A 22,966-nucleotide genomic window follows, 5' to 3' on the forward strand; every position below is an offset into this window, starting at 1 on the left:
CACGTGCACCTTTTAACCTTTATTCTCCTTTTTGTTGCCTCGGAGCACTTTTAAAGGAGTTTTTTTTATTTACCTCCCGTGTTTGCGAGTGTAAACAGTGATTTTGGGGGAATGGATTAGAAGCGTTTTTAAAAAGCCTCTCAGTGGATGAAAAGCAGGTGTGCAGCAGCATGTGGTTTTCAGTGGTGGGCAGGAGAGACCAGGTATAGTGTAACGTCTTTCTACTATATTTAAACTAATGTTTCACTGCAGGCTCACCAACCATCACAGATTTTAGCCACATTCAACACAAGGTTTTAAGGGACGTTTGTGTAAATTTCTCAGCTTTAAAAATCTTAAAATGACTAATTACATATTGTAGATGTGTTAAATAAAGTCCTAATGTATTAAACAATATATTTATGCACATATTTTAGATGTGTTATTGTTAAACATTATTTTATTTTTTAGCATCACTTTACCAGTACTAGATTATTTGTATTTATTGATAATGAATTTATTTATTCATTTGTATTTTAGTGTTATTTATTTATTGTATTAAAAATAAACACATTGAACAAAATAATTACATTTTGTAGATGTGCAAAATAAAATCATAGTTTATTACATAATATTTTTAAATGTCGTCATATTTTTTTAGATTTATTATTCATAAATATAATTATTTTTTTTGTATCTCTTTACTAATACTAGATTATTTATAGATTTTTAAAATTCATTATTAGTTAACATTATCAGATTTTTTTAAATAAACACTGTTTTTTATTTATTGTAAACATAAGCAGATTTTTAGATGTATTATTTTATTATTATGCTAAATAAAATCCTAGTTTATTTTTTTTTTTAAATGTCAGATTTTTAGAATTATTATTATTATTATTATTATTAATTTTTAGCATATTTGTACTAGTACTAGGTTATTTATAGATTTAGATTGAAATGTATTAATTAAGATGATCAGATTTTATTTAAATAACAGTTATTTATTTATTTATTGTAAAAACACATTGTTTATCCTCTCAGGGTTTTAGCAAAATAATTAGACATTGTAGATGTGTAAAATTAAATAATTTATAGATTTTTAAATGTATTATTTCCTTCATTTATGTATTGATTGTAAAAATAAGCACATATTGTTTATTGTCTCAGGGTTAAAGCTTCTTTCAATGGGTTCACACATTGTTCTGCTGAACAAACCAGTTCATCAGTGGCTGTTTCAAACCTGTGTGCTTGTGTTTTAAGTCATTGTTTGCATTTTCCTCTCGTCCTCCTCCTCCTCCTCTGATGTTGTGGCAGTGTTTGCTGCTTTATCAGAACAGAACATTCCTTCTTTGCAGATTTGGAAAGTGCAATGTTTGCTCAGTTTGTCCCGGTCCTGGCATGTGGGGACGCTGCACCGATGACGGAGCAAACCTGTGCCTGGAACACATTTACACTTTGGTCTCTTTGTGGTTTTCAGTGGAAGAAGTTGTTTTTTTAAAGATAAATGGAAGAATTTAACTTGACTTAAAGCTCATTAAGTGCTTTACATCGGCTCAAAGATGCTCAGCTGTGGTTATGATGAGATGGACGTGGTCAGCAGCAGCAGCAGCAGCATTACTCAGTGTTACTCACGTTTCACCAAGGCTGCTTTACAACAGTATCTAATCTAAGGGTCACATTAGAATAATCATCTGATCTAAGCATTAACACAGGAAACAACAGCAGGTTTTGTGGTCATTTTGTGTGTTTTTGGTGTTATTTTGTGATTGTTTTGGGTATTTTTAAGTGTATTTTCCTGTTATTTCAGGATTTGTTGTTGTTATGTGTTTTACGAGTCATTTTGTGTATATTTGTTGTTGTTTTGTGGCTTTCTGTCATTGTTTTGTAAATTGCTGTCATTTTTTGAAATATTTTTCTCGTTTCATGTTTGTTGTTGTGTGTTCCCATTGTTTTGTGATTTTTTGTAATTTTTTGTTTTTTTGAAGTCATTTTGTGTATTCTGTGCATCTGCTCTCACAGAAGATGGCCACTGACTCTTTTTCTTACTCAAAGGAAGAAGGTGGGAGCATTATAGTTTCAGACACCTTGCTTGATCAGAGCTCCCCACAAACTACAGATGTCAAGAAGTTTTATTAAGAACTCAAAAAATGTTCAGAAAAGGAGCTAAAACTACAGTTACACATGATAACATTGTCGATACCAAGAGGATTAATACAGAAATTTCCTTCATTTGGCTTTGGAGATCCACTCTTTAAGCAGAAATGGGAGGTCATTTTAAACAAGTGCTTCCTTGACCTGATCTTACTGCTCATAGAAGAGGCTAAGAAGCAAAAAAGCCTGCTTCAGGAGGAGATGGCTACACTGAAAGAAGAGATATTTACACACTTTGCAGAACAACACCTCCCATTTGAAAAGGAAATAAAAGGATTGGAACAACTACAGAATGACCTAAAACAAGTAAAACTGACAAAATTCAAAAGAGACCAATCTGACTACAAAGAAGACAAAGTTTACACATGGAAGCAAAGAACCTACCACAGAACCCAGCCACAAAGGAGAAGAACCGTTTCCTTTCAACTGCCAAGCAGCGATAAAGACCATTCAGAGATGGACGACGACTCTTCAACACATTTTTTAGAATCAAGACCAAAGAGAGACAACAGAACAAGACGAAAGACCAGAAGAGGAAGAGGCAAGTCTACAAAAAGCCCAAGACCAGAATGAACAGGTGATTAACCTATCAGGTGTTCCACTCACACCTAGTCATTTTTCTGTGTTGTCTAAAGGTCTAACTTTTGCCCCCACAAACACAACTAAAGAATTTCATACAAGATAGACTCATTTCAATTTCATCACAATCTCCAGCTGAAAGTTTGGTATAACACTAACCCCAATCAAGCTGCCTCTCGCTCTCATATTCAGACAGAATCTACACAAACATTATTTACGCCCAAGAACACCTTCATTCCTGCCACATTCTATCCTACTTTGAACACATTTTACAGAAAAGTAACAAATGAAGTGGACAAACTGCATCAAAGATGAAAAAAGACGGGAACCTGTCAAAAGAAGACAATGAGGCACTGAAATGGCTTTCGACTAATGATGACATCATCATCAAGAGAGCAGACAAAGGAGTAGCAGTGGTGGTGGTGGGCAGAGACCAGTACATTACAGAGGCCTTGAGACAGCTGAGCTACAAGCTTTTATTGTCTAATCCTCCAGAGCAAATAAAGACAGAACTTAAAGAAATACTCTTAATTACAAAGCATCAAAGGTGGATTACTCAGAATGAACATGACTTTTTGCTGTGAAAACCTTAGAATCCCTTCTTTTTATATGCTTCCGAAAGTCCATAAGAATCTAGAAAACCCACCTGGAAGACCTTTAATAAGTGGGAATGAATCTATCACAGAACCAGCATCAGAATGTGTTGACTTTCACATTAAATCATTTGTGTTAGAGCTGCCCTCTTTCTCAATAACATTAAAGAAATTAGAAATATAGGGCCAGCACTTTTGTGACTATGGATGTTGAATCCCTTTACACAAATATTGACCAGGAGGAAGGGTTGGAAGCTCTCTCACATTACTTGGAAAAGACTCAACCAGGACAGACGCCCCCTGCTGCATTCATCTTGCAACTCACAGAATGGACTTTAACTAACAATGTCTTTGTCTTTAAAGATAATGTTGGTGACAGTTTCAGCCCTCCATGGCGTATTGACAACATACTTTCTGGTCAGTTTCAGAGTCAAACGAATCTGTGATTCAACGAATGATTTTGAGAAAAATGCCAAAGATCTGAGTCACAGATTTGAGAAGAGAGGATGTCCAAAGAAGACTATTGACACAGCTTACAGCAAAGCAAAATATCTTCCTAGAGAGCAGCTACTGGTTTAAGAGCAAACGTATCAACAGTCACCTAATCAAGTTTATGTTGTGACGCAGTATAACTGCAAAGCAAATCAAATCAAACAAATAATTGGGATATATTGAAAAGTGACTCATCTCTTAGAACAGTGGTTCTCAACTGGTCTCACCCACGGTCATTAAATCGTGACCCAGTTTTAATTTTTTTATACCAAATAATTTTTTTTCTAAAATAGCTGTTGAAAACACACATATACTGTATAATCTTTTTTAAAACATAAATCTATATATTTTCCTGTGTAACACGCATTTTACAGCATGCCTGTCAAACAAAAAGTTTCTTTCAAAATAAAAGACAAGTCCAACATGAGAAATATGAAGTATTTATTTATTTTTGACCAGCTGTCCATGACCCACCCAGTACAGGTCCGCAACCCACTTTTGGGTCCCGACCCACCAGTTGAGAATCGCTGTCTTAGAGAAGCCCGTCCTGATGCCCCTACATTCAGCTCCAGACGAGCCCTTACCTTAAACAATAAACTGGTGAGAAGCTATCTTCCCTTTAAAGACCAAAAAAACCTGTTTAGACTGTAGAGCAGATAGAAAGTACTTAGTAGTACTCACTTACTTACTAGAGTAGGTCGTCATAAATGTGGGAATAGCAATCATTGTGACAACATGACAAGAACCAGGTACTTTACAGATGTTAACACAGGAAAACATTTGACATTTATCTTTTATAAACTGCAACACTCGTTGTGTAGTTTACAGACTGGAATGTCCCTGTGGGCGTTTCTACATCAGGAGAATTAAGTGTCAACTAAAAGTAAGATTGGCTGAACATAAATACGCCATTAAAACAGAAAACCCACATTATCCTATGGCTGTACATTACAAAGAGGCTAATCATGGTAGCTGTAACTCTCTGAAAAGATCTGGTAATGAGAAAATACAAAACTCAATCAGAGGAGGAGATAGATTAAAATCACTCCTCCAAAGAGAGTCTTTCTGGATATATAATGAGGAACTAGATTTCTCTTCTTTTTTGTAGCTTTTCTTTTACAGCTTTTTCTGGGCTCTAATTTAATACATGTTTAGAAAATCTCCATGTATCAATCCTGTATAATCCATTTTTCATGTTTTTAAACATCACTGACTAAACTGCTCTACAGATTTTAATTGTAATTTTGAAAGGAAGTAGTTTGGCAGCCATTTTGTCACTGCCCTGATGAAGGCCTGTTAGGCTGAAACATGTTTTTATGATTAAATATCCCTCATGGAATAAAGGCTTTTTAACAACAGTCTCTCTGAGTGCCTCAGATCTTTGTGAAACTCATTTTGTGTATTTTCAGCTTTTTTTCTTGTTTTGTGTTACAAGTCGTTTTGGGTGTTTTTGAAGTCATTTAGTGTATTTTCCTGTTATTTCAGGTTTTTGTTGTTTTCTGTATTTTTGAAGTGTTTTTCCTGTTATTTTAAGTGTTCTGTTTTTCATTTTGTGAATTTCTCTCATTTTTTAATATTTTTCTCTCGTTTTGAGGTTGTGGTTGTTGTGCGTTTTTGTTTTCTAGTGTGTTTCTATAATTGAAGCGAGGGCCGCCCAGTTGCTGTAAAGGCTAATATAAGAAAGTGCAGGATCTTATTCACAGATTCCCCAGTGGTTTGATTATATCCTGTATAAATGCAGTTTTTTGCTTAAATAGAAGATTTAAGTAGGACAAGCTGCAGATATTGTCATTGTTTGGTTTAAAACTAATTGTCATTAATAAACAGGACGTGTTTTATGAACGTAAGTTGAAACTGTAAAATGTCGAATATCAGCCAACGAAAAATCCAATCTGGTGCATCCCTACTTTTAAGCAATAATCCTACAGTGAGGATTTAAACAATGGTCCACAGAGCACGACATGCTTTCTCTCTTTAGACGTCGTGACCCTTTGATCGTCTCATGGTGCTCCCACTTCCTCCAGGCCTGCTGGGAATTCCCACGAGAGCTTTTTATCACTTGTGTTGGTTGTTTTTTCCCCAAATGGCAAATGTTGCGGTTGGTTCTTGAACAGAGGCTCTTTTAACGTGGGCCATAATGTACAGAACCGCTCAGTGTTGGTCTGTCCTCCTAATGTCACCCTGAGGAGAAACGAGGAAACAGTGGAACATTGTGGCTGGTCGTGGTCAACGATGGTTTCTGTCGTGGAGGAAACAGATTTGAGGCCAGTGACAAATGGGTCTTCACAATGAGGAGGAAAACACATGGAAAGTAATGGTTTGGGCTTTTCTTCCAAATCAAAAGCCTTTGTGTTTTACGTAACGTTCGCATGCGTTTTCTAACGTCAATTAATGTCGATCCATATTTATAGTATTTCCTGCTTCAGGAATGTCTTTAAGAACCAACAAAGCAAGCATCATCACCAGCTAAACCTGTAGCGATCATGGCCATAACAAAAATCTGTTGATATTTCAGAACTGATCTTGTCTGTTTGCAGTGGACGGATTCATGTTGTTGAAAAGCTCGCTGGACAATAGGAACAAAGCATGAAGTCACATGACTGACTGGTGAAACATTATGAATACTTAAATATATCAGAACACATCTGATTAAAGGAACCAGGGTTGGTGTTATGGATCAATTGGTGCTCCTCGTTTTTCGTTGTTAGCGCTAGCTATTAAAACATGGAAAACACATGTAGTATCAAATGTTAAATTTTCCAAAATCTGTGGTTTGCCTCGCATCCGCAACAAAGTCGATAGTCACCAGTTTATTTGGAAACCACTTGGACTGTAACACCATAAACGAGCTGAAACAACCACAGACTGCATGAAAACAGCTGCTAGAAATAAATCAGATGGGATACCATCAGGAATCAGTCCTATCCTCGCTGTGTGCGGGACATGGTCCAGGACCTGGTCAGGGACCTGGTCAGGGACATGGTCTCGGACCTGGTCAGGGACATGGTCTCGGACCTGGTCAGGGACATGGTCTCGGACCTGGTCAGGGACATGGTCTAGGACCTGGTCAGGGACATGGTCTAGGACCTGGTCAGGGACATAGTCATGGACCTGGTCAGGGACCTGGTCAAGGACATGGTACAGGTTATGGTCTAGGACCTGGTCAGGGACATGGTCTAGGACCTGGTACTGGACCTGGTCAGGGACATGGTCTAGGACCTGGTCAGGGACATGGTCTAGGACCTGGGGAGAGAAAGGGGCTATAGTGGAGTTTTGCTCCTTTCTGCTCTGTGTGCAGCGTGTTTATGAGTCAACAAAGAGAGCAAAGAGGTGTGAAGACATCTGATAACCTGTTAGCACCGTTCAGCAGCTCAGTCCAGTTCTCAAGAGTTCTAAATGAGAAAAACAAACAGAAAACCAGCTTTGGATGGTCTGGAATCAGCCTGGTTTGGGGTTTTGTCACAGAGACGTCTGGTTCCCACTCCAAGGTCACTTCTTGAAGACTTCTAACTGTACTTTCCCCTTAAAGCAATAAGTACCTGGACATGGAGGTGCTAATCCAGTCCTGAGTGCTTCACTGTCAGCTGTGAACCTCAAACGTTTCTCTTTGACTTCATCTCGTAGCTCCGTGCAGTGAACTCTGATGATGATAATAATAATAATAATGTATTGGATTTTATATAGTGCTTTATGCGCTATCTAAACTCAAAGCACTTTACAGAATTAAGGCATTATTTTTTCACTCTACACTTAGTGGTGGTAAGCTACAATTATAGCCACAGCTGCCCTGCGGCAGACTGACAGAAGCGAGGCTGCCATAGTGCAACATCAGCCCCTCCCACCACCACCAACACTCACACACGACATTCATAGTGCCTTGCCCAAGGACACAATGACAGATACCACTGGAGCGACTGTCTCCCATCCACCTACTAACCAGGCCCAGACCTGCTTAGCTTCAGAGATCTAACGGGATCGGCCAATCACAGGCTGGTATAGACTGATGTGTGGGGGATGTTTTGTATTCCAGTGACTTTGTTTTCGTCCCTCCAGCATCTGAAGCAGTTCATAAAGCCTGATAATTGCACTGGGAGAGAAGCATTAGCGTGATTGTAGCCTCGGCAGGACGTCTGCCTCAGATGTGGCTTCACGCTGACGCCCTTTACGCCACGTTGCCAGATCTGGCAGCAGCAGCAGCACTTAGAGTGTTTTTAATCCCTCGCTCTGCTTTACGAGCCGTTTTACACATAGTTTGTCCTCTCTACACTTTGTTACTGTTTCTTTAATGTTTACTGCGTACTTTTCACTGCAGATGTTGTACTCGTCTTTCTTTATTTAAAAAAATGTTTTTAACAAAGTATTTGCCATTCTTTTAATTTTTCTGCATAGATTTATTATCTTTCAATTTAAACTTTATACTCTTCTAAACTTCTGCTTGCGTTTTGCCATTCTTTCAACGGTTTCAGCATAGTTTTACCTAATCTTCATAGTTTTTGATCAACTTTTCGCTAATATTTCCATTTCTATAATAGGTATTTTTTCAATTTTCTCTGTAGTTTGTGCTATTGTCTTAACTTCAGCATACTTTTTTATGTAAATGTTTTAATGTTTTCAGTATAGTTTTTACTACTTTATCATCTACTGCATAGTCTTTACTGATCTCTTGTTTTCATTATAGCTTTTGCTTTCAATTCAGTGTTTTCTCAATAGTTTCATCTGCTCTTTCAACCCAACCTTCATAGTTTTTAATACTTTTTTGCTAATACTTCCTTTTTTCCATACTTGTTTCCTACAATTTCAACCTATTCCATTTAATTTTTTCTGATTCCTTTAATTTATTTTCTCTTTCTGAAGTGAAGATGCACTTTACAGATGATTCTCAGGCCTTAAGAAAACAGGATTTCTGGAATATTTCTTTGCTTACGGGTGCATGTGGTGCAGATACCCTGAGGATGTCGTGATAGTGAAATAAAAGTCCATGATGTTGTCTTCTCGTGCCAGCTCGTAGCCACACTGCAGGCCGACGCCCACTTCAAAAGCCTTGGGTTGTTGTCCTCGTCCTCAGTCTTCATATCTATTCCTTTTGTCAGTGCTTTGTGAAAAAGAAACAGGATTTGGTCTAAGGCAATTACTGTGACTTGAAATAAAGCCAAGCACATTCCTTTTGGGAGATCTGATCGTTTCGGGGTTAGAAAAATCAGAAGAATGCCACAAAAATGTGGGAAGTGTTTGGTTAAAAGCAGAAAAGCCCTGAGTGTTAGCGTTTGACACGCGGGTGAACTCGTTACCTCGGATTAAAGCTAGTGTTCAGGAAACATTGGTTTGTGAACTCAGTGGTGTTCTGCTCAGTGTCAGCGCTCCTGTACCTGTCAGGGTTTCAGCTTTAGCTTCTACACACCATTTCCCAAAGTGACTGTTTAACCTTCAATCTTCATTGTTTTCCGTTCTGTCCTCCCAGCCGGAGATAATTGGAGCTTGTTGAGCTTGATACGTGGATGTTTCAGCCACCACGGATGTTTACATTCTTCTCCATCATCTGTTTTATCCCGACATTCACCCTGAAAGCAAACATTCCTCTGGAAGTGATGGAAACTATCTGAGGCTATAAGCAAAGCATCTAGTCATGTTGCGAGTACAACGATAGATGGAACTCCTCAGAAGCTACAAGACTTTATATAATAGATAAGACAAAAAAAAAGGTAAAATAAGTTTGAATAAGAAAAAGTTTGCTGTGTTTGGATTAATAAATTCTGATAGGATAAGATGAGTTCAGATAAAGTAAAAGGAATAGAATAAGTTTGGATAAAATAGATTAAGTTTGGAGAGAAAAAGCTAAGATGAGTTTGGATAAGGTAAAGGGTTGACTGAGATAAGTTCAGATAAAGTAGGATGAGATGACATGGAATTGATTAAGTTTAGACGATGTAAGAGGGAATAACACCAAACGCTACTGTAGCGACTGCAGTCACTTCAATCGCCCGTGATGAGTCGCTTGAACGTAGTGACGCTTTTTGATCACTTCATTGCTTCAGTGACGTCATTACTAAAGGATGAGTTCACGCAGAATGTAGGCTTATTCAAGAAGTTAACCGCTTTAATTTTGCCTTGGTAAATTCAAGAGGTCCTGGCTGCAGACCTCTGCTGCAGCCGTGTCAGTGTAGCGGGTGGGAGGGGCTGGGCTGATGCCTCGGCTCTACAGACAGTGAAGGACGGGGAGTTGTCGCTTGAAGTCGCTTAAAAAGTTCACATTTTTCAACTTTGAGCAACTAGGTCGCGCTTGACTTTGTCGCTCAATTCACGCAAGTCCCGTTGCGTGAGGGGAGATAACGTGAGGTTGCATCATTTATATTGCTTTGAATGTAATCTAGTCGCTTCAGTCGCTACAGTCGTGTTCGGTGTGAACTCACCTTTATTGTGCATGCACAGCAAGCGAAAACTAGCCAGGGACGAGCACGTACGAAGGCCTTACATCAGAATGATTGACAATTAGGAGGACCAATAGTCTAGATGATCCAATTGGAAGCCAAATAACATCCTCCACAATATCTTTAATAAAGCAGAAAAAATCTTGCTTTCTAGTTCACCTATTTAGACTATGTGAATTTGTTTGTTTTTTTCTATGTTATTGCAAATTTTGAAAGTGCTTTGATATGACTTTTGTTGTAATATATAAATAAAGTTGAATTGAATTCTTTTTTTTGTAATGCAGTTTTGATTGGACGATTTTCAGCACTTTTCCTTTTCCTTTCCACTCTGTTATCATCAACTGATTGTATCTATGGAAACCCCAGAACAACTTTTTGATGTAAATTTAAAAAAAATGGCAATGAAGGAGATTAAGTATTAGAAGAGGAACCATTGAGTTGTAACTCAGTGTGTGATGGCTGTGACTAATGGTGGGCGATAGTGGGGCTTGTTCCACGTAAGATGTATGCAATGACTATATCATATAATATATCACAACCAAGTACAAATTGTCACATTAAGGCTTTGCTTTCAGCTGGGATTCTTCCCCTGTCCTGGTGCTCCTCACACAGAGGAGCACGTTGACCAGCTCACTTAAAAGTTTCAAATCCTTTGCATCATCCATCATTTATTTAAAAACCCAGGTGTTTTGACAGCTGATACTGTATATTTTACATGTTTTTATCGGACTGGGTTATCGGACTCAAAATGCTGTTGTTCTTTTTCTTGTGTATAGTTCAAATCTCTACTCCTCTGTTATTTGTGAACGGATCAGGCTGAACTTTGATTGGTATAATCTATGGATGTGTACGCATGGACGCTCTGAGCCCGATTTTTGATTTGGAGCCCCAAAAGAAAGAAAAAATAGTTGATTTCTCATTTATTTGCGAGTCAAATATTACGATGTTGGTTGTATTGAATCATTGACACATACCAATATATAAATGGGGCCATTACCTCGTACGTGTCACCAGGGCGCCAGGGGGCCCCATTTTTCAAATGACTACTCCTCCGTTAGTTCTTGTTAGATCGGAATGCAGCCCTTTTTTTGAAATGGGGCCCACCCACCATTTCCGGTAATTTCAAAATGTATAGGAACAAAGTCGTGTGAAAAATAGTTTCAAAGGTTGTTGAAGGTAGATTGAGATTATGCCTCGCACAGTTTGATTAGGGGCCACCCCTCTTTTTTCAGCAAATTCAATTAAAGTCGTTTTCTCATTTCTTTGTGAGTAAAATATTGTGACAGTTGGTGGTACCAAAAATACTCGCATATGCGACCATTCTGGTCGCAGTCTCGAGTCCTTGTGTGCGTGCGTGCGTGCGTCCGTGCGTGTGTGCTCTAATAATAAACCGTATAACCGTGACATATGGTAAAACTATGATAAACTTACAGGCCTTTCTTCTATTCAACTCCAATGAGAAATGCAAGATAAGTTAAGGTTCCTGCCTCTGGTGGAGCGAGTCCTTGGCACCTAACCCGCTGAAGCAATGGGAGGGGAAAATTGATGATGATGTGGTTAGTAAGTACAGTAATCGTTGGTGATGAGTTTTCCCTCTTCCTGTTCCTGCAGGGTGCCGGTCAGGAGAAGCTGGGCATCTACATCAAGTCTGTGGTGAAAGGAGGAGCTGCTGATGTGGTGAGCACATCGTGGTGCTGGAAATATAAACACGGGCAGCCATTGTTGACCTTACCTGTGTGTGTGTCTGTCTTATGTCTATGCAGGACGGCCGTCTGGCTGCCGGAGACCAGCTGCTCAGCGTCGACGGGCGAAGTCTGGTTGGTCTGTCGCAGGAGAGGTGAGCGGTGTCCAAACATTGGCTCTTTAAAGGGATCCTCCACTGTTTTTACAAATGTGGCCTAAAATCTCTGAAATGTACTTATTAGAAGATCTATGTCTAACAAAACACATTCTTATGCACCTTATTAGTTTTATTAGCTTTTAAAAATTGGATTACTTTACAGTTTTAGAGCCTGTGTTCATCCATCTTGAATTGCCTGTAAACATCCCATAGTTTTCTTATTGGAGTGAAGCTTTCAGCCTGATTTTTAGATCATTTAGTAGCTTTTTAGATCATTTAGCAGCTTTTTAGATCATTTAGCAGCTTTTTAGATCATTTAGTAGCTTTTTAGATCATTTAGTAGCTTTTTAGATCATTTAGTAGCTTTTTAGATCGTTTAGCAGCTTTTTAGATCGTTTAGCAGCTTTTTAGATCGTTTAGTAGCTTTTTAGATCATTTAGTAGCTTTTTAGATCATTTAGCAGCTTTTTAGATCATTTGGAATGCCAACTTGTGCTGCTGTTGGTTGCTCTTAAAAAACAGGAAAAGTTTAAGATGTTGATGTAAAACTCTTTTGTTTACTGAAAAAAGATAAAAACAGTTGTGACCCAAAAAATAATCTGTGACCAGAGGGTGGCGATAGTTCCCACTCTGTGGTTTGGTAGTAGACAATGAAGCAGAGAAGAAGAGTTCAGTGCGCTGACACGCCCTGGTGGCTTAAGTTAGCGAGTAAATCAAGAACAGTTAAAGGACTCCCACCCAATAAAATGACTTCTATTCTCAGGATTTGTGCGGTTTTTACAGTCCATGATTTACTCGCTAACTTCAGCCACCAGAGCGTGTCAGCGCACTAAACTCTTCTTCTCTGCTTTATTGCTTTATTGACAAACTTCTTTTTTTCTTTTTTCCCAACTTCTGGTTTATAAATTTTAATTTAACTTGTTTTACAAGTAAAATGATTAATTTAGGTCCTCAAGTTATTGTTGTAAAGTACTTAATATAATCCTAAAAACAGTCCAATTAATTAAACAAATTATTGTTGATATTATATTTTCTTTACAGAAATGATATTTTGATGTATTTTTTTTTACATATATATATTACATATATTCTTATTGATTTTATAGGCTGATGATAAATAAACACAGTACATACATGCACATACAAGGACACACACACATTACGTGTGTCCCTGTAAAAAATAAATAAATAAAGAACATTGATTAATAAAATGTCAAAAAAAAATTTTTTTAGTTAATTAATCAGTGAATTCAAATTTGTGTGCGCTTAAAGTACAATTAACATTTTGATTAACTGATAATTCTACTTTTTTTCATAAGCAGATTTTCTGTTTATTCGTAAAAACAGGCCAGAAAATTTGGGGTTTGAATGGCCAGAATTGGCCCACGAGCCGCCGTTAGGAACAATCGTTTAATTCAATCTTGGAGACATTTTTGTTCCTAGTTTATCAATCAGACTGTAACTCGAAGGAGATCCTGTGTCCGACTTTGTGACTTCCTGTCTTTGTGGCTTTAGGGCGGCCGAGCTGATGACGAGGACGGGGTCCGTGGTGACTCTGGAGGTGGCCAAGCAGGGAGCCATTTACCACGGTTTGGCCACGCTGCTCAACCAGCCCAGCCCCCTGATGCAAAGAGGTGAGGCTTAAAAAAGAAAATGTGTAAAAGTATGTGGTGCTTCTAAAATAACGCTTTGATTTATGTAAACAGGTCGTTTGTTGTCATGTGTCAGTAAGTAAACAAGTTAACGCATCTTATACGTCTGCAAGCCTTACCCCCAATTTCCACTGGATGTGACTCCGCTGCGTTACATCACCGCCGCGTCACCAGAACTGATAGGTTTCCACTTTATTCTACTGTATGTGTTATTTTCCACCAGGTCCGCTGTGGTCTGCTTCCCAGATGTGGTAGTCCGGTGCCCTCCACCAGATATATGCAGGACTTCTATTTCTGACGGACACCGGAGCACGACGCATCAATTAGCACAGAGCAAATGAAGCTAAACAGGAAATTAAACACCTACTCAGCAATAAAATATTGGGTGACTTTTCAAAATAAAACACTTCAGATTATATTTCAAGTAAATGCATCACCAAAACACATACATTTAATCGTGTTCGTGCGCGATTATATAAATATCGTGAGAACTCGTCTGTTTCGTGACGTCGCAGTCGTTCAACCAGAGCGCACTCAAAACACAACCGGTGTGAATTACCGGACGGCAGACAGCGGTGAAATACCGGATCGGTGCGGCTGGTGTGGGACCAACACTGACACTTTGTTCATTTTCCTCTCTTTCTCTTTCAAGTACCCCCTGTAGTGCCATCGCGTACCCCATGTGAGAAACACTGCAGTACTATATACCATGGCCCAAATAATAATAAACGTTCCTGGATAACAGTGGATATTATTCAGATGAATAAATAAATGTGGTTATCACAGATTCATAGAACAATGGACCATCATTTTACTGACTTTATGGATGGACCCCAAAAATCTCTCCCCTTTATTCCCCCTTATAGATGGTCCTGTCTCCACATGACTGTTCTTCAATGCTCACGTCTGTGTTCAACCACCTTCAGCTACAGTGGGGGTCCCCGCTCTCTGGGACCTTTATTTTGAAAAGGTTGAGAACCGCTGGCATAAGTGACAGAGGAACCGTAATTGACGTATAAGTCACATTGTTTTTATATGTCGCGCCAACAATATTAAATGATGAAAATCGTGACTTATCGCTCCTGAGATTTCTTACTGAGTTGATTTCTGCATCTCACCGAGTCTCCTCTCTCCCGCCTCTAGCATCGGATCGAAGTCGTGAGAAGAACGGCAAAATGAGACCAAAGAGCGAAGGCTTCGAGCTCTACAACAACTCAGTGCAGAACGGCTCCCCGGAGAGCCCGCAGCCCGGCTGGGACTCGTACCCCGAACCAAAGAAGATGAGCAGCGAGGACCGTCTGCTGAAGAACCGCGCCGACCATCGCTCCAGCCCCAATGTAGCCAGTGAGTCTCCTTGTGACCCACACAGCACAAACACCACATTGAAAACCTACATAAACATGTATGGAAACAATAAAAATCACAAAAATGTCTTTAAAATCTCAATATATACAACACAACACATGAAAACACAAAACAGTGTTTAAAACTACATAAACGTACATGGAATCACAGAAGAATTGTTAACTTACTTAAACGTCAAAAACATTCATAAAATCCCAACAAAATATCCATAAACTATGTAAAATCACACAAACCAAAAAAATGGTAAAACTTCTATAAACATACTTGGTCACAATGCATACTCCATCACACAAAAATAGTCCTAAGACCTACATAAGTATCACAATATCTGACCGAAATCATCAAAACACTGACAGAAAAACAATTTACATTTATAAAAACTCACTTCAAATTCATAATGAACTTTGAAAAACTGCATGAATTCACAAAAAGACCTCCATAAACAAACCTAAAGTCACAATAAACACTACACTAACACACACACACACACACACAGACAGAAAGGTAATGAAAATGAAATGAAAAAAACCACATAAAACATAACTCAAATCTGACAAAAAACTTCCAGAACTTCCAAATTCTACATAAAAATGAAGTTTTGCTTGCTTACTTTAAACCAACATAAACATTCAGAAAAAAAACCTAAAATACTTTGAACCTAAAAACATCAACAATGATGAAATCACAAAAAAAACCTTAATTCTAATAAAATACTTCAGTGTTTAAAATACTACATGAAATCTCCAAAAACAAATACAACTTTAGACCGTGTTGGTTCAGCTTTAACAGAAGGAATAATGTGGAAAAAACACTTATTTTTTTACAGTCAGTGTTCGTCTCTGAATTGTTTGACTAACAGTTGTGAATAAATAAAGTCCGAACTTTACCAACATGTTTGTCCTCCTCAGATCAAGGTCAGAGCCCCGCCAACAAGTGTGTGTATCCTGGAGGACCAGGAACCAAGATAACCTCCGTGTCCACTGGAAACCTGTGTGCAGACGTCAGTAACCCTCGCAGTGCCGCGTCAGCCAATCAAATGCTTTGAAGCCACTTTTATTTTTTATCACTTGTTTCTGAGTGAGAACCTGTAACATGCTTTTGCAGGACGAGCCCTCCCCTCCCCATCCCGAGGCCTACCCCATCCCCACACAGACCTACCCCAGGGAGTACTTCACCATCCCAGCCTCTAAGAGCCAGGACCGGGTGGCTCCAGGACAGGGGCCCCCGCAGCACTGGCAGGGCATGGAGGACAGAGAGCGCCTCCCTCTGGGGGACAACGTTCATAACAACGTACAGCAGGTAGAGGCCAAACATCCACTCACTGCTAATCATCTTATGTTGTGTAAATGCATAGATTATAAGTGTGTGTGTGTGTGTGTGTGTATACAGTTAATGTGTATGTGTGTATATATATACGGTCAATGTGTCTGTGTGTATACACTAGATATGTATGTATGTATGTATATATATATATACAGTAGATATGTATATATATATATGTGTGTGTATACATATATATATATATATAAAACATTTTTTTAAGTCTTGATAGTTTTATTTAAATGTTCTTAAAATTAATGTGTATAATCTTGTGCCTGACATTGTATGTCAAAGGGTAGAGAAATGTAACCACTGCGCTGTCACCACTAGAGGTGCTGCAAACAGTGACTGTAAACCAGCCAAATGTAAAACCACTTTGGGTCAAAGTATCTTCACAGTAAAGGCTCCACCTACCTTCTGAACTAAAAACACTCATAGATCTGAACTTGGTTAAAGTTAAACCAAGCCTGCGAACACTTCAATGATTTATTAGCCTTTAGCTACATGACCCATGGACATGGCATCGGTTTGTTTTGTGTTTTTAATGTAACAATGCTCTCTGTTCTGTCCCTCCTAAATACACTAATAATATATACAGTGAATATTTGTGTGTATATACAGTATATACACACAAATATGTATTAGTCCTATCATTAGATTCAAAATATTGTGATTTATTAATTTAATTTATTTCTTTTTTAATCTCACCTTAAAATTTCTGAGAAACACCTTCAACTTAAGATATTTTCATTTAAATTACATTATTATGGCAGATCAAAACATTTATGATGGCTTTATAAAGTCATTTATTGTTTGTTTTTAACACTTATTTCCATTCCTCTGTGTGTGAGACTATAAAAAGCTGCTGACACCTTTAGTTTAGACCATCAGGGGAATATTGATGTGTACTTTAGTCAATCTACAAATAATAGAAAATACAAATGAAATAAAACATCAGGTTCAGATGTAGTGATATAAGTTAGCACATCATAAACAGTAAGAACACTTTTATGATCAATAAAATTAATGAGGACAGAACTGTTGCTTTTTCTTTCTGTCAGAAAATATAAAAAAAAAAACAGACCCATCAATCACAGCTGTAAAATAGCACATCAGAAATAACATTGTTCATCACAAAATAAAGTACTGCAATAACATCAAGTAATCACTTAGTAGTAGAAGTAGCCCCGCCAACATCCTCTACCACAGATCGACTGTCCACTACAATGATTTATCCACTGACTTTGTTCATTTGTTACTTATGGATTTATTCATTTATTTTATTTTGTATCCAGTGTGGATTGTATGGGCCACTCAGTCTGAAATAGAAGTACCGCTGTCTGTGCTAGCTGCTACATAGTTAGCATTGAGGTGCTAGCTGCTACATAGTTAGCATTGAGGTGGAAGAGCTCCACTGGAGGAAAAGCTCCACAAACTCTTTCCTGCGCAATATGCACACAACTGGGCTTTAGTTTTCCATCCAGTGTTTTTTTAACTAAAACTAACGCCCACAAAGACTCCTCAGGGCCTACCGTTGTAGTTGGTGCATCAGAATTATGGGTATACCGGGTACATGTGCAATGAAATAGGCTCCACGCTGTTGCTTTTTCCTGTAATTAATTAATTGCAATTAACGTGTTAAAGTGACAGCCCTAATATATACAGTATCTATATATATATATATATATATATATATATACATACACAGTAGATATGTGTGTACAGTAGATGTATATATACTGTGTGTATATATATATATATACACATACAGTAGATATATATATGTGCAGGTAGATACAGTAGATATATATAGACAGTAGATATATGTGTGTGTGTGTGTGTATATGTTCATGAAGAAGACGTGGTCATGCTGGTTTTGTCCTGTTTGATTGTGTCATAGCGGATCAATCACTCTCAGGAGGAGCTGTACCCGCCCCCTGCTGGCATGAGGCCAGACGAGCGCATGCAGCCCCATTACCAGCCTGACTACCAGCACCGAGACCTAGACTACCAGAGACCTCCTCCAGGGGGTACGAGTCAGTCCAAAGACTCCAGCTCGTTTGTTAAGCAACCAGTCTGACTGTGTGTGTGTGTGTGTGTGTAGGAATGGGAGGAGTCAATCTCTGGGCTCCGGCCCCCCAGGTTTCCTCCTCCCTGGAGTCGTCCACCTCCAGCCAGGAGCACCTAAACTTTTCTGCGTCCTCGTCGTCCTCCAGTAAGAACCAGAAGACGGGCCCCGGTCGCTGGAAGACGCCCAACGCTCCTCAGTCCGCTCAGCAGCCGCACCCCAACCAGCCTCCCTCACGCTCTGACCTGCCCCCTCCTCCCCCGCCGCCCCCGGCTTCTTACCCCGACGCCTATGACATCTACGACCCGCAGCCCGAGCTGCCGCTGCCGCCGCCCCCCTCCGCCGTCCCCGCTCTGACGGCGCAGCAGGCCGCAGACCGCAAGAAACGAGAAGAACAGCAGCGCTGGTACGAGAAGGAGAAAGCTCGTCTGGAGGAGGAGAGGTGGGAGTTTCCTTCACTTCTACATTTACATTTGAGCTTTAATTCCAAAAACTGCATAAAGTCACAAAACATGTTTAAGAACTTGCATAAACACTAAAAACTTTCATAAACATACCTAAAGTGACAATAAACACAACATCAACGCACACACAGATAGAAAACTAATGAAAATATATGAACTTATATAAAAAACATGTAAAACATAATTCCAATCTGACAAAAACTTCCAGAACTTCAAAATTCTATATTTAGCTTTTATCTTTTGATTAGTTTTAGGTTCAATTGATCTGAAACATTACCAAATGGTTTATTATTACTATTGAACAATTGTGAATTTCATTTATTGTTCAAATAACGACTTAAAAATAACAATTTTTATTAATAATACATTTGTACAACTGTTAATATTGAGCAGTATTTTGATTAAATTAAATATTTTTATATAAAGGCATATTTTTCTATTATCCATATATAACCATCATAATATCTGACCAAAATCACCAAAACACTGACAGAAAAACAATTTAAATTTATGAAAACTACCTTCAAATCTGTCACTGAAGCATAAAATCACAAAAAATATTGAACGTCCTACATTAATATGTATGAAAAAAGTTAAAAAAAATTAAAATTTAAAAAATATAATTTTGTTGTGTATTTTTTTTTTTTATTTTATTACTAGAGATTTCAGGTGACTCAATTTTATTTCCAGGTGACCCCACCTGGAGTCCCCACCCCAAGGTTGAAAAGCCCTGGGTTAAATTGACCTGTAACAAACTGTTTGTTATCACTATTGAACAATTGTGAATTGAATTTGTTGTTCAAATCATTATTTTTCATAATAATACATTCTTACAACTGATAATATTAAGTATTATTTTAATTTAATTAAAGAATGTTTTTCTAATCTTTGCTAAAATCAGCCTCATGAGATTGTTTTGTAAATCTTTGACTTTTATTGTGGCGGGCTCTCATTTTGCAGAGAGAGGAAGAGGCGGGAGCAGGAGAGGAAGCTGGGTCAGATCCGGGCGAACCCCGTCATGCCCGTCCAGCATCACAACAACGGCGTCCCCGTGCCCCCCCCTCACCTCCAGCCACAGCCTTACCCGCCCCCACAGCCCCACCCACAGCCTCCCCCACCCCGACCAGAGAAGCTATCCAGCCTGCCTCGCTCCGCCGTGCCTCCGCCCACCGGTAACTGCTGCTGCTTCTTCTTCTTCTGTGGCTAGTTTGGTAAATAAACGGTAAACGGTGGTGAGTGAATGAGTGCTGCTGTTTGCAGGAATGGACACGGTGATCCGTGAGCTCCTCCCCCAGCAGCAGCCGCGCACCATCGAGAGGAGAGACCTGCAGTACATCACCATCAGCAAGGAGGAGCTGTCCACCAGCGACAGCCTGTCCCCCGACCCCTGGAAGAGGGACGCCCGTGAGAAGGCCGAGAAGCAGCAGCAGCTCCACATCGTGGACCTGCTGGACAAGGAGATCCAGGAGCTGCAGGTGGGAACAGGCAACAAAAAGATACCAGTTCCACTAGTAAACATTAATGAAACAGAAATGGCAATATTTTCTATTAATATTTTGCATTATTATTATTTTAGATAAGCGGAAATAGCAATCTGACACTAAATATACCCTCACATGCATGTTTTAGAACAAAATCACACATTTACAGTAGGCATGTGAATGTCCAACACTGACAACAATTTGATACGCACCTCGATGCACCACCAGCGATACGATACAATTAGGGATGTCCCGATACTACTTTTTCACTTACAGTGTGATACCGATATTGCAGCTTTGGGTATTGGCCGATATCGATCCGATACGATATCAGCACGAATCACACATACTTTTATGACTTATTTTGTAGTGTGGAATGTTAGAAAATGTTTGATCATGTGATGTTATTCAAACAGAGAACAATAGTCAGCAACAGTAGGGATGAGAATAACTGACCTATTTATTATTAACGTATTGGTTACATACATTTTGACCTTCAACATAATATAAGTGATGCCTTCCCTGTGCCACATTTTTGAATAGATTTTAGCAGTTCAGAACTAAGTGATGAGATTTTGTGAAATATTTTGAGAAAAAGTTCTGGAAAAGTTTTGAAAAACCATTGTGAAAAAAGTGTGGGAATCCTGATTGTAATTTGTAGTTAAGTTATTATTGAAGATGGGTGATTAAGGATGTAATTGTAATTTTAAAATGTAACTGACCCCAACCCTGCCCCCAGGCGAAGCCCGAGCGCACAGCAGAGGAGAGCGACCGCCTGCGTAAGCTGATGCTGGAGTGGCAGTTCCAGAAACGTCTGCAGGAGTCCAAGCAGAGCGACGAAGACGAGGAGGAGGAAGACGACGAGGACGTGGACACCATGCTGATCATGCAGAGGCTGGAGGCGGAGAAGAGAGCGCGGGTGAGGCAGGGGGGAGGGAGAAGCTTCCGTACGACGCCCTCACGCTTCTGTTTTTCAGTGCTGTTACCCATCAGCCCCCGGGGCAGGGCGGTCTGGGGCGAGGGGGCGGAGCCACCTACAGTCAGGCTGATGGAGGGAAAAACAGAAGCCACGGAATGACTTTGAATGTCGTGCATCCGCAAACATGCTTCTGTCATCGCTTCGCCATGCTGAGCTGCTTAAAGCTAGGGGGCGGGGCTTAAGCTGCTTCAGGGCTGCCACTTTGAGTTTGCTAATATACAAATTATATATTTGCCAGCGCTTCTCCCCCTGATCCTGTTAGACAAGTCTACAGTAGGGCTGAGCGATATATCGAGATTCAAGAGAAATCGAGTTTTCTATTTTGACGTTTAGAAAAGGAGTCACTGCCTTCTCTACTTCTCAGAACAGCATGAAAAGCACAATTTGATTGGTTCCTGAGTGGGTCCTAACCCAGATCTACCACTAAACAAGCCACACCATAGAACTCACTCACACGTGCTGTCCCTTAGAGGAGAAAAGCGACACATATTGTGCAGCTGTTTGTCAATAAATTTAACCCAGAACTGATTTCTAGTCAGACTTTGTTGAGTTAAAATGATCAAGGTTTATATTGTAAATCTCCATTTTGAGAAACAATATCGAGATATGAGTTTTGGTCCATATTGCCCAGGCCTAGTCTGCACATTATTATTTCTACTGTTATATTTATAGACTAAATTTCTAAAAAAAAATTTCAATTATTATTCTGTTACTTTCACTTTGTCAAATATGATGATGATGATGGGCACAGAACGGGAATGTTAAATCTCGCTCTAAATATTGCAAGAAATCTGGCAATATGACAGACTTTATTTATGTAGCGCAAATTAAAACAATAACCATCTCGTAGCGCTTATCAAAATCTAAAATTCAACAAATCCACATGAACATGCATCAGCTATGGTGGGGAGAAAAAACTCCCTTTTAATGGGAAGAAATCTCCAGCAGAACCAGGCTCAGTGGTGGAGAACATCTGACACAGACTAGATCCTAGTCTAACTAGGGATGCGTACCGAATTCAGTACTTATTTAGGTACCGACCACATTCCTTCCCTACTTCCTGATACCGATTCACGTAAAAAATCAAATGGTGCTATGTTTCAGTACCTAAACACATCCTTGTGACGAAGAGTAGACAATTTCCCATGCAGTACCTGAACACAAGATTGCACGCACATAACTGCTGTAAGACCAGGCACATTTATTTGTATAGCACAATTCATACACAAGGCCATTCACTGTGCTTTACATGGTTTAAATAGTGCAACAGAAAACATTCAACAGCTTAAAAATCAATAATGAAATTAAAATCAGCAGCAAAAACATTTAATCAACAATAATATGATTAAAAAGCCTAATATTATTAAAAAGCCTTTAACTTAGATTAAAAAATTATTCATGTGATGCTGACTTCAGCTCTGCTGCAGTTTGTTCCACTTCTTTGCAGCATAACAACTAAAAGCTGCATCACCATGGTTACTGTGAGCTCTGGGCTCCACTATCTGACCTGTGTCCATAGATCTGAGAGACCTGCTGGGTTCATACCTGACTAACATCTCACTGATGTATTCTGGAC

General features: G+C 39.1%; 1 protein-coding gene across 14 annotated transcripts in view; it reads left to right on the forward strand.

Annotated features, from left to right (window-relative positions):
* afdna (afadin, adherens junction formation factor a) overlaps positions 1–22,966 on the forward strand; it is a 129,571-nt gene that overhangs the window by 90,047 nt on the left and 16,558 nt on the right. For all 14 annotated transcript variants that reach the window (XM_028440642.1, XM_028440649.1, XM_028440650.1 and 11 more), the window contains 11 exons: positions 11,834–11,899; positions 11,986–12,059; positions 13,577–13,695; positions 14,857–15,057; positions 15,987–16,078; positions 16,183–16,377; positions 18,299–18,428; positions 18,503–18,908; positions 19,891–20,102; positions 20,191–20,405; positions 21,151–21,330. In XM_028440642.1, coding sequence (XP_028296443.1) covers positions 11,834–11,899; positions 11,986–12,059; positions 13,577–13,695; positions 14,857–15,057; positions 15,987–16,078; positions 16,183–16,377; positions 18,299–18,428; positions 18,503–18,908; positions 19,891–20,102; positions 20,191–20,405; positions 21,151–21,330 — 1,890 coding nt within the window. The remainder of the gene's footprint in view (positions 1–11,833; positions 11,900–11,985; positions 12,060–13,576; positions 13,696–14,856; positions 15,058–15,986; positions 16,079–16,182; positions 16,378–18,298; positions 18,429–18,502; positions 18,909–19,890; positions 20,103–20,190; positions 20,406–21,150; positions 21,331–22,966) is intronic.

Source organism: Gouania willdenowi (assembly GCF_900634775.1).
Source record: "Gouania willdenowi chromosome 24 unlocalized genomic scaffold, fGouWil2.1 scaffold_320_arrow_ctg1, whole genome shotgun sequence".
Classification (NCBI taxonomy): Eukaryota; Metazoa; Chordata; class Actinopteri; order Blenniiformes; family Gobiesocidae; genus Gouania; species Gouania willdenowi.